We start from the raw sequence: 15,000 nt of genomic DNA on the forward strand, positions 1-15,000 counted from the left end.
TTTTATATGTCTGTGTATATGGGTGTGTGCGTCAGTATGTATATATATAGTTATGGTATATTCTGTTCAGAACACAGGATATAGTATAAATCTTGTCCAAACATCAGATTTCATCTTGTGCTATCCAGTAATAGTATTTATGTACTTCCAGGTTTGTGTTTGGGCATTTTTCAATTATATGTGTGTGTGTGTGTGTGTGTGTGTGTGCGCGCACGCGCGCATGTGTACGTGTGTGTGTGTGTGTATGTTTTAGTTTTTAACTTTTACTTGGCCATGCTGGGGCACCAACTTGAATTCTAATTGAAATGATCAACCTCTGTACTTTTTTGTTCTTTGTAAAGCCTGGTACTTATTCCATTAGCCACACATACATACACACACATACATACACACACATACATACACACACATACATGTATACACACACATACACATCTTCAGCAAAAAGCTACAAAAGTGACTCAAGGCCTGAATGATTCACAAGTTTGATAAGTGACATGCATGAAACTTTCAGAATGACGTGCGAAACTCACAGAATTTCATAAATGAAACTCTCACCCTAACCTTAACACTAAGTCTGTCATTTAAAAATTAATGTATATTTGTACAATTATATACATGGAGATACATATGTATGTATGTTTAAATGCATGTTTGACTGAATGTATGTATGTATGTATGCATGTGTTCATGCATGTATGTATACATGTATGTATGTCAGAAGCTACTTAGAAAGCAAGCCAGTATGTCTGCCTTAAGGAAAATAATGGGTGGTACAGCTAGACTTGCATCGAGGATGGTAGAAGCATTTGACTGAGTCACATCTGATGCAACAAAGCTAGTACTGTTGCACAAGAGTTTGTTACCTGTCTCTGTAGATGGCCTGAAACAGGTCTGGTGGCAGGGGCTTAAGCATTTACAGAGCAGCTTCACCACCTGATTAGATTTTGACTCTTGCAAATGGAGCTGGATTACAGCAGCATCCTCAGCACACAAGTGTTTGTGTGTGTGTGTGTGTGTATCTAAAATGGGATGCAGGCATAGTGCAGTGATTAAAAATTTTGTTTCAAAATCAACTTGTGTTTCCGTTATCTTTCAACTTCCAAATATACTCTGAAAGTGCTGTGGTGTTTCTCTCAGTGGTGATGATCAAGAGAACAGACTTATGCAGATGTATATCACATAAAATTAATACACACATTAATACATACAATACATAATCATATATACACTTATATATATGTGTGTATGTAATGTGTGTGTGTGAAGAGAGAGAGAGAGAGAGAGATTGAGGGTATATACACCCATATATTTGTGTAATGCTATTTCCTGACTATATTTACAGGAAAGACAGGTCAGCTAAAATCCAAGAGTTTGCTGAATCTTGACAAAGGTGACAGGCACCCTAAGTTTACACTGCTTCAACGGGTAGGAGAACCTGTTAATAAAAAGGCTGTCCTGATGACGGATGATAACGACGAAACAGGTAGACCATTGTTCTGTTTCTAATTTTTTAATTGTAGTTGCTCTGGTCATTTGGTCATTCAGTCCATCGGTCATTCATGATTTTTTTTTTTTTGCTTATATATTTAAAATGGCATTGACACAGTCATAGCACTGAAGACTTGCTGGGTTATTTAGTACTTTTTCAGTGATTTGATACCAGGGCCAGTTTTAAGCCACACCACACATACACACACACACACACACACACACACACACACACACACACACACACACAAGGGTGTGTTGAAAAGTTCTTGGCTTTGAGTAAAAGACAGTACATGAGGTTCAGTTAATTATGATTTTATTCAACATATTCCCCTCTTAAATTCACACACTTACTGGCAGTGGTCAAAATGATGGTGGTAGTGGTGATGGTGGTAGTGGTGATGGTGGTTGTAGTTGTAGTGGCTGCAGTGGTGACAGCAGTAGTAGTAGTGGTAGTAGTAATACTAGTAGTAGCAGTAGTAACAGTAGTTGTAGTATTAGTAGCAGCAACAGCAGTAGTAGTAGCAGCAGCAGCAGCAGCAGCAGCAGTAGTAGTAGTAGTAGTAGTAGTAGTAGAAGTAGCTGTACAAGTAGTAATATTAGTAATACTAGTAGTAGTGGTGGTAGTGGTGTGGTGGTAGACAGCAGCCACAGTAGTTGTGTCAGTATTTTGCGTTGTGGTGACAGTACTAGTGGTGGTACTGGCAGTGGTGGTGGTGCAGGTTGGTTGTGACTGTGGTGGTAGCAGTGGTCATGCGTGCATTTTTGCTGTTGTTGTTGTTGTTGTTGTTTGTTGTTGCTGTTGTTTGTTTGTTGTTTGTTCTTGAAATATTTCGAGAGCTGTAGGCTGTTGTGGTTTTTGAAACGGTTAACCAAAGAATTTTATCTGCGATGTGAAGGACGAGGTGCATGGAGGAGGAGGCGGTATGTAGTTATGCGACTGGCTTGGCTTGACTGGAATTAGGGTGTGGTGGGCATGTTGGGGCATGTGGTTCTCCTTTTTAGGATAGTTAGTGGTGCTATGTGGGTAGAAGGGAGTGGTTGGCACTATGGAGTCTCTGGGTGGTGGAGTAGCGGAGTGAAGGGAGAAGGGGGGTGTCTGCCTTTGTCATGTGGCGGTGGCGTGGCTGTCGGCCAAATATAAGCAGTGTTCGGAGTGCTTAAGGGTGTTTTGGCGAAAGAAGTGGCTTGGGAGAAGTGACTGTTGCGAACAGCTGCTAATGAATGTGACGATGCAAAGGGAGATTCGTTAGCAACAATGCAAAAAGTGGTGTGTGTGTTTGTGTGTATGTTTGTACGCATGTGTATGTGTATATATGTTTGTGTGTGTGTTTGTGTGTGAGTTTGTGTTTGTGTGTGAGTCTGTGTTTCTGTGAGTGTTTGTATGTCTGTGTGTTTATGTGTGTGTGTGTGTGTGTTTATGTGTGTGTTTATGTGTGTGTGTATGTGTGTGTGTGTGTGTGTGGCAGTCTGTGTTTCTGTGAGTGTTTATATGTCCGTGTGTATATATATGTGTGTGTGTTTGTGTGTGTGTGTTTGTGTCTGCACGCATGTGTATGTGTATATGTGTTTGTGTGTGTTTGTGTGTAAGTCTGTGCTTCTGTGAGTGTTTGTATGTCTATGTGTGTTTCTGTATATGTGTTTTTATGTGTGTGTGTATGTATGTGTGTGTGTGTGGCAGTCTGTGTTTCTGTGAGTGTATATCTGTGTGTATATATATGTATATATGTATGTGTGTGTGTGTGTGTGTGTGTGGCAGTCTGTTTCTGTAACTGTATGTCTGTGTTTATATATATGTGTGTGTGTGTGTGTGTGTGTGTGTGTGTGTGTGTGTGTGTTTGTGCATGTGTATTTGTGCTTGTGTATATGTATGTGTTTTTTTGTGTGTGTATGGAGGTGTTTTTGTGCATATGTATGGGTGTGTTTGTGTTTGTTTTTGTGCGAAGAGGAAAAGGAGATGAAGAGAGATGAGAGGGAGAGAGAGAGAGAGAGAAGAGTGTAGAGAGAGAAAGGCAGAGACAGGCAGAGGGATGAGGAGCATCAATAGGATTGGAAGATGAGAAGTAAATAGAGAGGGAGAGGGGGGAGGAAGAGCATACATACATATACATACATATATATATATATACATACATATACATACATACATACATATATATATACATGCATATACATACATACATATATACATATATATGTGTGCATATTTATGCATGTTTGTGTATGTATGTATGCATGCATGTACTAATGTGTGTGTGTGTGTGTGTGTGTGTGTGTGTGAGTCTCTGTGTGTGTGTATTTATATATATTTTATACTGTGAAACTTAATTTAATTTAAATTTTTAATAAATTGATTTTAATTGAGTTTTTACCTGTAATTTTGGATTTTATCCCTAATATTATATATATATATATATATTGGGTCATTCCATAAATAATGCGGGTTTTTTTTATACTTCTTTTATTTTTCGAAATTAAGATAAAGTTTTTTTTTCAATCTAAAATATACTCTCCTTCATTTTCTACAATGCTCTGCCAACTATCTGGTGGACTTCCAAGGCCCCTCTTCCAAAATTTACTTGTCCGTGATAAAAAATACTCCTCCAGTACTTTTCTGATCTCGTCTACAGAATTCATATTTTTCTGTCCAAATAATTTTGAAGACTGTGGAATAAATGATAATCAGATGAGGTAATGTCCAGCAAATATGATGGGTGGGACATTGTTTCCCATTCAAACTGCTCCAGCTCTTGGAATGTCAATCTCGCTGTATATGGCCGACCCTGGTGGAAGAACACCTTTCATCTTGAAACCAAAGATGGTTGTTTTCTTTTAGCACCGACTTATGCTGCTCAAGCTACTCACAGTAGATCATCTTTCTTATCCTTTTGGTTTGGGTTTAAAAGTTCAAAGTTGACTAAACCTTTCATATCCCACCAAATAGATAAGAACACCTTATGTAGACGAAGACCTTCTTTAGCCTGGGATGCTGGTGTTTCTCCTTTACCTACCCACTGCTTGACGTTTTTATAGAGACCCATTTCTCATCACCAGTTACTATTTGGTCCAAAAAAGGTTCATTTGTGAGATATGACAGCGAAGAAGAGCACATATTCACTCTCTGCACGCAATTAGACTCGGAAAGTTTGTGAGGAACCCATTGACCCAATTTGCTGACTTTTCTGATGGCACACAGGTGTCGATGACTGGTCGAATGACCAAATCCAAGCTTCTCTGCTAGTTCCTCAACAGTTACAATGGGATTTTATTCCACCAGGGTTTGCAGGATGCCCTCGTTGAGCTTTACAGATCTCCCAGGATGGCCACGTCTTCTAGGTTGTAGTATCCAGCTTGGAACTTCTGGAACCAGCATTGACACTGGCTTACGCTTATTGTCCGATCCCCATATACTGCATTAATATTTATTATGTATCTATGTATATAAATTTATACAATATATATATGTACCTTTATGTATATGTACCTTTATTCATTCATCTATCTCTGCCTTTCTCTCTATATATATTACACACACACACACACACTCCCAAATATAACATTCTCTATGCCCTTCTATTAAGATCAACTGATTGTTATTCATTTCACATTTTTGTCCTGCCCTTGTTCATGCTCTTGATGACGGATGGCTTGATATTTACATAGGTATATACACACACACACACACACACACACGCACATTATGTGGAAGACATATATGTGTGTGTGTGTGTGTGTGTGAAGCATCCAATTTTCCATGCGCGCATGGATCAGACATATTTTGTATGGGTGGATGCCCTTCCTGTTGCCAACTCTACCCAATTTCCAAATAATTTTTCATCATGCTCATGCATGTTTACATGGCAAATTGGAAACGAAGATCACCTCCTGCATAACAGTAATACTTGCTTACTACCATTGCCTGATGTCTAGACAAGGAGTCAGTAAAAGAAACAGTCATATGCACACACGTATACGCACACACACACACACACACACATGTGTATATCATCTGATGTAGATACATACACATACAAACATGTATACACACACACATATATATATACATACACACACACACACACATATGTACGTATATGTGTGTGTTGGTGTTAGCATGCATGACACTTTGCCAGTGAATCTATGGGTCAGTGTTTAGTTCTTCATTAAACTCTTTTATCCTGCAACCATGGAACTCCAATCACTATTTTGGAGCATCGAAGGATAGATGAAGAAAGCAACTTTCAAGTCACATTACATAATGAGTAACGCAGAAAAGCTGAAACACTAAGGTCTGACAATCGTGGTGTTGATGACATCTGTTGAGGCAGAAACAAGTGCTCTTGACTATCCTGTAATCATCAGGTAACAAGTCGGTCCTTTCCCGTTATACCTTGTATCTTCCCTTAGTAGCTTTGGAGAATTCTTGATTCTTTAGATTATCTCCTCTTAAATTAGTCTTCATTGCTATTTAATTACACTGTACAATAAATTTCAGGGTCAAGAAAAAAACCATAGTTCTCATGTACATTTTATTATGAAGCTGAATGTGCTAAATTCGAATTTTATAACAAAAATTTCCCATCACATCACATTTCCTTGTAAATTACCGACTTAATGACTATGCAATTTACGTCAAACTAAAGTGTTTGACCCGAGCAAAAAAAAAAAAAAATAGTGCCATAGGTGTAGAACAACATGTAGTAAACGAATATGAAAAGGAAATGCGTGCTGGCGAACGGGGGCAGGAGAGAGGACTCGGAAAATTCACATCGGGAATGTTCCGAGTCCTCTCACCACTTCTCCGTCCGTCGGCGAATTTTTTTTCTTCATATTCGCTTACTACACATTATTTTACACACATTTTTGCAACCGGGTGTTAACGATGAATTTTCGGATTGATCGTGGGAATTTTCCGAGTCTTCTCTCCAGCCCCCCCCCCCCTTTGGCCTGCACGCATTTTTTCATATTAGTTTACTACATGTTGTTTTACACCTATGACACTATCTTTTTTTTTTTCATTTTTGTGACCGGGTATCGAAATGGGGTTACTGGATCGTGTGAATTATTCGAGTCCGCACACCACCCACCCACCGTCACAAAAATTGAAAAGAAAAGTAGTGTACTAGGTGTAAAATAATGTGTAGTAAACGAATATGAAGAAAAAAAAATCGCCGACTGACGGGGAATTGGTGAGAGGACTCGGAATATTTCCGATGTGAATTTTCTGAGTTCTTTCTCCTGCTCCCTGTTCGCCAGTGCGCATTTTTTTTCCATATTCGTTTACTACATGTTGTTCTACACCATTGCACTATATATATATATTTTTTTGCTCAGTTCAAACACTTTAGCTTGACTGAAATTTATACCAATTTCCATGGTATCATGAATTTATTTTCCAGCCAAAGTCAGATTAAATATGTCCATAGTAATTAGATAATAATTGTATAATGAATTGCCGTGTTTGTTAGCATTATATAATGTATTAACCTACATTTTAGTATTTACTTCTTCGCTTATAAGACGTCTCAGGTGTGTCACGTTTCAGGTTTCAGCAGAAGTCAGCCAGCATATCTGGGCTCCATTTTCCATTGTACCTGTTTTCCATTGACGCCATATCTTGATGGAACCTCTCTCTATTTTCATCACTCACATCTCTTGCATTCTCTGGGAAGAAGGACAGATGAGAATGAAGAAAGTGTATCTTCAGTGATATATTGCGTCCGAGATCTTGGTAGCACTTGATTAGGCTCTCCACTGTACTCTCTCGCTATGCCACTTGGTGCTTTCCCAGAAGTCCTTTGCATACATCTTTGAATACATGCAAGGCCGCTTGCTCAGTTTCATCCATTTGGTAACTGGATAGTGAAAAGTGTATTTTAAAAAAATTGAACCATATTTTTTTATAGCACCAATCACTTAACGCATTCGCACAAGTGCAATTCCGTGAAATATTCACGCCTATTTACGTGGCTGATATATGCAGGATTTATCATATGTACGTGATATTTTGCTTTTGCTTATGGGGAAAACGGAAAAATAAGAGTGAGTATTTATTTTATGAGTGCTGTGTATTAATTAAGTCTATAAAGTTGTGCATAAAGTATATAAAGCGTATATATAAAGTGCATTAAGTAATCATCCTATTCCAATTTCTTTCACTTTTCAATGAGCAGCAGATGAGCGACCATCTTTCCATACAGACGCAACACAGGCTACACTTTCAGGTTTTTTGGATTAAGTTTTCAGAAATAAGCCAATAGGTTTACCGTTAATTCCGTGCAATATTCACGAGTCCCGCTAGTTGTTGCTGTTGTTGTTGTTGTTGCTGTTATTATTATTATTATTATTATTATTATTATTATTATTATAGACGTCGCACAGTATACAATATCGTGAGGTTGTTGGTTGAAGATATTGTATCTACCGGGGGTTTGTACTGTTTGTCAAGTCACAACAGGGACCTCAGACAGACAGTACTTTACACAATATGCGTGCAGTTCCAAGTAATGCCGACTTTTGCAATACACCTAGATTGTAGGGCATCTCTAAGGTTTTACAGATGTTTTTTTCAGATTGGGTGGTATTGAACCCAATGCTCCGATGACAATAGGGATAACGTTTATGTTCGACCCTCATAGCTGCCACATCTTAGCAATCTCAATTCTCAGGTCTCCATATTTATCAACTTTTTCTCTTTCTTTCCCGATGATATACTGATCTCCTAGCACTGTTACGTCGATTATTAGGCTCTCTTGTTTATCCCTCCTAAAGGTTACTATATCCAGCCTTCGGTGCTCTAACACTTTGTCTGTCTGGAAATTAAAGTCCCAGAGGATTTTTGCCTTTCCCTTTTCGTCCATTTCCTTTTCGTCCATTTCCTTTTCCGAGGTATTATTATTATTATTATTATTATTATTATTATTATTATTATTATTATTAATGCGGTGAACTGGCAGAATCGTTAGCGCGCCTGGCAAAATGCTTAGCGGTATTTCGTCCGTCCTTACAGTCCGAGTTCAAATTCCGCCAAGGTCGCCTTTCATCCTTTCGGGGTCGATGAAAATAGTACCAGTCGAGTACAGAGGTCGATGTAATTGACCATCCCCTTCCCCCAATTTCAGGCCTTGTGCTTCTGGTAGAAAGGATAACTATTATTATTATTATTATTATTATCATTATTAATTTTGTGCATCATGTACAAGTTCTTGTCCATTTATCATTATTTCATTTATTTTATTCATTAAAAATTTTTTTTTAGAAAAATCGAAATGTGTCTGACAATTCGGGAGCATATTGAACTTAATTTGTGTATGACTTTTGACTCGCCCTGTACAATATATATATAGTCGTATATATACTTAGAATGTATTTTTCTTCTGCAGCCACTGTATCTGAAGAGAAGCCAGGACAAGCCACGGACCCACAAAAACATTATGATCAAGTTGACGCCAATTACGCTTTTGTCGGCATATCTAATGGGTAAGTCTCCGTAATCACTCTTCTTCGGCATTCTTCTTCTTATTATTACTTTATGTCTGTCTGTGTACTGCCCCCATCCTTTGCCCTTGTGGCAAATAAAAGAAATTACTACTACTACTACTACTACTACTACTACTACTACTACTACTAATGTGGCGAGCTGACAGAATCGTTAGCGCGCCTGGCGAAATGCTTAGCGGCATTTCGTCTGCCGTTATGTTCTGAGTTCAAATTCCGCCGAGGTCGACTTTGCCTTTCATCTTTTCGGGGTCGATAAATTAAGTACCAATTACGCACTGGGGTCAGTGCATTCAACATAATCCCTTTGTCTGTCCTTGTTTGTGCCCTCTATGTTTAGCCCCTTGTGGGCAATAAAGAAATAAGAATCGTTAGCACGCCAGGCGAAACGCTTAATGGTACTTCATCGAACTTTGCATTCTGAGTTGAAATTCTGCCAAGGTTGTCTTTGTTTTTCATCCATTCAGAGTCAATAAAATAAGTACCAGTTGTTATTATTATTATTATTATTATTATTATTATTATTATTATTATTATTATTATTATTATTATTATTATTATTATTTCAATTTTTTCCCATTTCTTGCTGAGTGTCAGGAAGACACCCAGGGATTTCTCTTATAGACTCTCTTTACTCTTTGGACCCAGTCCTCGATAAAGATTTCAGGTGTCCACCTCTTCAAGCACTCTGTGGAAATAGAAACTGGCTAACTATATTGTCCAGTTAATATTAAGGAAATCCGTATCTGTCATTCTTTTCTTGTGATTGGTACAATTTCTAAATCCGAAGTAGATCACCAATTACTTTCAGTGTATTAATCACAAGCTATATTTGAAAGAACCCCCCCCCCCCCGAAAAGGATGAAGATGCATTATCAATAATTTATTTAGCTTACATGTGTTTCGAATAGATCAGCACAAAGCAACCGCTGCACAGCTGTACTAGGTGGTTTACATATTTGATTTATCCTTCATTTGATCAATTAATTAGCCAAAAGTACAAAGCTGCTGATTAAGGTATTCTCAAAGTTATATATATATATATATGTGTGTGTGTGTGTTTAATTAATACACCATGGGTTATGTCATGCCGAAAATTGCTGAAAAGAGTGAAATTGTGCTATACAAGATTACTATTGGCTAGAGAGTTTAAGAACTTTGTGATAGCAAAAAGATTTAAATATGTACTTTCTATGTACTTCTTCCTTGTATTCCTTAATTTCAAACTCAAATTTCTAATCCAGCCTCATATTATGAATAAACGATTATCTCCCCTGTAATATCTACGTTCACTTGGGAAGCCACATGTGTGTGTATGTGCCGTTATTCCCTACACATTTTCCCACTACTCCGTTTTTTTCCGTTCTCCATTATTTTCCTCTCAATCCTTTCTCTCAAAGAGCACAGGCTCGAAGTATCAAAGACATTTCCGTTCTTCCCGCGCGTCAACTAATACGCCTGCTTGTTATTCCATCACCTGTCTTCGTTTTTTGTTTTCTGTAAATTTGAAATATATTTGTGTGCATGTGTGTGTGTAAATATACATAAGTGTATGTGATTATAAATATATATATAGGTACATATACACATGCGTATATGCAGACATACATACCTATGTACGTATATATATATGATAGATCGCTGACCACTACAAACATTTTTTTTTCTTTCCTTGTTTCTCTCCTTGTTTCTTTCTGTGTTCCTTTCTGTGGAAGAGCGTAGGTTCGAAACGTTAAAGACTTTTTTTCAATTCCCGAGCGTTATACTAATACATCTATTTGTTTTCTACACCACCTGTCTTCGTCTGTTGTTTTTTTTTTGTGAATTCTCCCTATATATATATATATATATATATATATATATATATATATATATATATATATAAAGGAAGGAATAAATAGAGTCAAAAGGAAGAGGGAGTACGATTCGACAGCTGTTTAATGACCACTACAGATGTTTCCATACAACATAGATCCACATACATACAGGATTTAAATTTAAATTAAGTAACAGTTTACCTGTATAATAGGACCTAGTTGTATCTCCTTAGGTGATATATATAATCGCTGTCTCCGTAAGTAAATATTTGATTTCGGTGCCATCACATCCACCTGGCTCCTTTGAATCTAGCATACGCAGACAGTTTCAACCCACTTGTTGTAAACGGCCTCCACATGCCCGACACGAGCGGCATTGTGTAAACATAACGTGATAACATCGACAATGTGATAGCATCGAAATCAAACATTTACTTACGGAGACAGCGATTATATATCACCTGAGGATATGCAACTTAATTTAAGTTTAAATTCTGTATATGCGTGGTTCTATGTTGTATCGAAACATGTGTAGTGGTCATTAAACAGCTGTCAAATCGTACCCCTTCTTCCTTTTGACTCTATTTATTCTTTCCTTTTTATTTTTTACACACGAAGAATGCATAGGCCTAGAATTGGTAGTATACCATGATACTGCCGGCTAGCTGGTAATTCTAAGGGTGAAATAGCTCTATTTTGTACTCTAATACGTTCTTAACGGAATACACCTCAACTGACTATATATATATATATATATATATATATATATATATATATATATATATAATATATATATATATATATCAAATGTTCGTGGTTTTCGCTTGAAGACAAGTACCTAGTGTCATACGAGGGCGCGTGGCTTAGTGGTTAGGTCATTCGTAAGGTCGTGAGTTCGATTCTGGCGACGCGTTGTATCCTTGAGCAAGACACTTTATTTCACGTTGCTCCAGTCCACTCAGCTGGCAAAAATGAGTAGTGCCTGTATTTCAAAGGACCGGCCTTGTCACGCCATGTGTCACGCTGAGTCTCCCTGAGAACTACGTTAAGGGTACACGTGTCTCTGGATTGCTCAGTCACTTGCACGTTAATTTCATGAGCAGGCTGTTCCGTTGATCGTATCAGCTGGGACCCTCGTCGTCGTAACCGACGGAATGCTCCTTTAGTGTCATACGAACATGTGAATTGCTAATAGCTTTGCTTATATGCTTTGTATATTTATTACCTCATTGTGTACACCTGTTAACATAATATGTATTATGATATCAATCATGCACTGAATTCTCGAAACAGCTGTAATGTTCAGCTTACATCCTGTAAAATCTTGGTAACATTTCATATAAAAGAATCCCTTTCATCTGTAATTGTTTGTCCATCTTTCCTCTCTTATATACATATATATTTTACTTTTATGTCAAGTTATATGTAAAAACAATTTTACATGAAACTGAAAAATTCTTCAATACTTTTAGTAGGGTACATATATATTAAACTTTTACAAGAGGGGTGACATATGTATGTATATATGTATCTATGCGCGTGTGTACCTAGAAGGTCCTTGTGTATTTTCGTATCATACTTTTACGTTACTGTTGAGCAATTTTAGGCGAATGTGATTCCCATCGGATTTGTCAGAGTAGTTGAGGTATCATAAAAACAAGTTGCTTCCTCAGCTACTACGGAAGTTCTCTGATACTCATTGTATTCGTATTGCTGGACAACTGCATGAAACCATTAAAGATATATTCTAACAAACACTAATCACGCAACAGTCTACGTGACTTCCCGCGAGAACACATTCATCAGTATTAGGATTTCACATGGAATATTAAGGCAACAGTATGATACTGTCTTTATATTATATTAGTATCGTATCAACCGACTGCAAATTTGCTTTTGGGCAACAGAATTTAAGTTACTGGATGTTAAGTGGTTATAAGTAATGTATGTAATTAAATTTCTTTGTCTATCTATCTACGTACCTATCTATCTATCTATCTATCTATCTATCTATCTATCTATCTATCTATCAGCATTTACACATTCACAAGTATGTGTTTGTGTATGTGTGCATGTATATGAATCGCTCTTTGAGTGTATGTCTCTTTCCATATATACGTATATGTATACTCACACTCACACATTGCTGCCAAACTCAACTGTCGGTCCATCTTCCCTCCAACGTCCAACCTACGTTCAACTCACAAACTTCACCTCCCCCCCTCTCTCTCTCTCTCTCTCTCTCTCTCTCTCCCTCCCTCCGTCTCATTCTTTCAGTATCTTTATCAACGATGCCCCTCCTTCCATTGTCGCAAAGGAACAACCCACGTGACCACATTACATCACTATCCACACATCAACTCCCACCGCCGCCACCACCGGCACCACCTTCTAACCCCACCTTTCTTTCCCCTTTTATATCAATTTACTAAACCAACTTTAACTGACTCCCCACCCCTCTGTTTTTATTTCTTTCTCCAACCTAAACTGCTCCCTCCTCCCTTCTCCCATCTACCTCTTTTTATATATCTCTTTTTCCTCCTCCTCTTTTTCTCTTCTTCCACTTCTCCACCTCCTCCTTATCATTCTTATTGTTATTACCACCATTGTCTCCACTCATTCTTCGTCCATTTGGCAAATAAAAGAAAGTACAGTATTACTATTACTATTATCATTATTATTATTATTATCATTATTATTATTATTGTTATCATTATTATTATTATTATTATCATTATTATTATCATTATTATTATTATTATCATTATTATTATCATCATTATTATTATTATTATTATTATTATTATCATCATTATTATTATTATTATTATTATCATTATTATTATTATCATTATTATTATTATCATTATTATTATTATTATTATTATTATTATTATTTATTCACCCCTTTCTCCTCCTTTGCCTTTTCTTCTCATTTTTCTGTTTTCTTCATCCTTTTTTCTTTTTCCTCCTTTCCCCTTTTTTTCTTGCCGCTCCTCCCCTCCCGGTTCTTCATCGCAACCCTAAAACCTCCCCCTAATTCCAAACACCCGACTATATAACACACCCTTCCATCACTCCGTTTTTCTCCTCCACCCCGGCAACCTCGCAATCGGTGCCTAAAACAAACCAAACAATTGCGAAACTCCGCCTAAATAATAAAACACACACAATAGACAAATTACATCGTCGTATCTTCACATACACGTAAACACACACATACATAGATATACATACATACATACACTAAAAAGCACACATGTACAGCTATATATATATATTTGCTGTATATATATGTGTGTGTATGTATATAGATATGTGTGTGCGTGCATATACACGCACACACATATATATATACATATTTACATGCATATATATGTAATTATCACTAAATGTGACTAGGGTGTTACAACACCAACATTGCTAGAAATAAGAGCTAGCGATGTAGGTGTTCCAACATCCTAGTCACATTTAGTGACAATTAGAGTTTTCCTCTTTGGTGAAACATTGTACACTGCTGTCGGTCTCAAATTATTGTATGTGTGTGTGTGTATATATATATATATATATAAATAAATTATACATACATACACATGTGCATAAGTTTGTCCAGTCACGTAAACTCACAGGTACATAAGTATAATATACTTTTATGAGTGAGTATGTATGTATGTATGTATGTATGTATGTATGTATGTGTGTGTGTATATTTATATATACATACATTGATACATACATCTATAAATGTGTGCATGCATATATATATATAGAGAGAGAGAAATAGAGAGAGAGAGAGAGAGAGAAATGTATACATTGATACATACATATACATAGATAAATTTTTTATGGATATATTTACATATATATATATATATATATATATATATATATAGATATATATATATATAGATATGTATAAATACATAAAACATATATATATATATATATATATATATATATGTATAAATACATAAAACATATATATATATATATATATATATATATATATATATATATATATATATATATATATGTATAAATACATAAAACATATATATATATATATATATGTATTGTACATAAATTGATATCCATCCATGTATACAATTTCATTTTGGGCCCCCTCATACACATACAAAAAGCTACTATAATGTTAATGTAAAAACAAATTCCGAGACGTATGTGTGTATGTATA

General features: G+C 36.5%; 1 protein-coding gene across 9 annotated transcripts in view; it reads left to right on the plus strand.

Moving 5' to 3' along the window:
- The window catches only part of LOC106869832 (uncharacterized), a 186,939-nt gene that overhangs the window by 114,765 nt on the left and 57,174 nt on the right, over positions 1 to 15,000 (plus strand). For 4 of the 9 annotated variants that reach the window (XM_089343348.1, XM_089343349.1, XM_089343351.1 and 1 more), the window contains 2 exons: positions 1,346 to 1,486; positions 8,874 to 8,970. In XM_089343348.1, the coding sequence (XP_089199474.1) occupies positions 1,346 to 1,486; positions 8,874 to 8,970 (238 nt within the window). Of the gene's footprint in view, positions 1 to 1,345; positions 1,487 to 8,873; positions 8,975 to 15,000 lie in introns of those variants that run through there. The other 5 variants (XM_089343350.1, XM_089343352.1, XM_089343353.1 and 2 more) reach the window with 2 other exon arrangements.

The sequence above is a fragment of the Octopus bimaculoides genome, chromosome 27, assembly GCF_046866305.1.
Source record: "Octopus bimaculoides isolate indiv1 chromosome 27, ASM4686630v1, whole genome shotgun sequence".
Classification (NCBI taxonomy): Eukaryota; Metazoa; Mollusca; class Cephalopoda; order Octopoda; family Octopodidae; genus Octopus; species Octopus bimaculoides.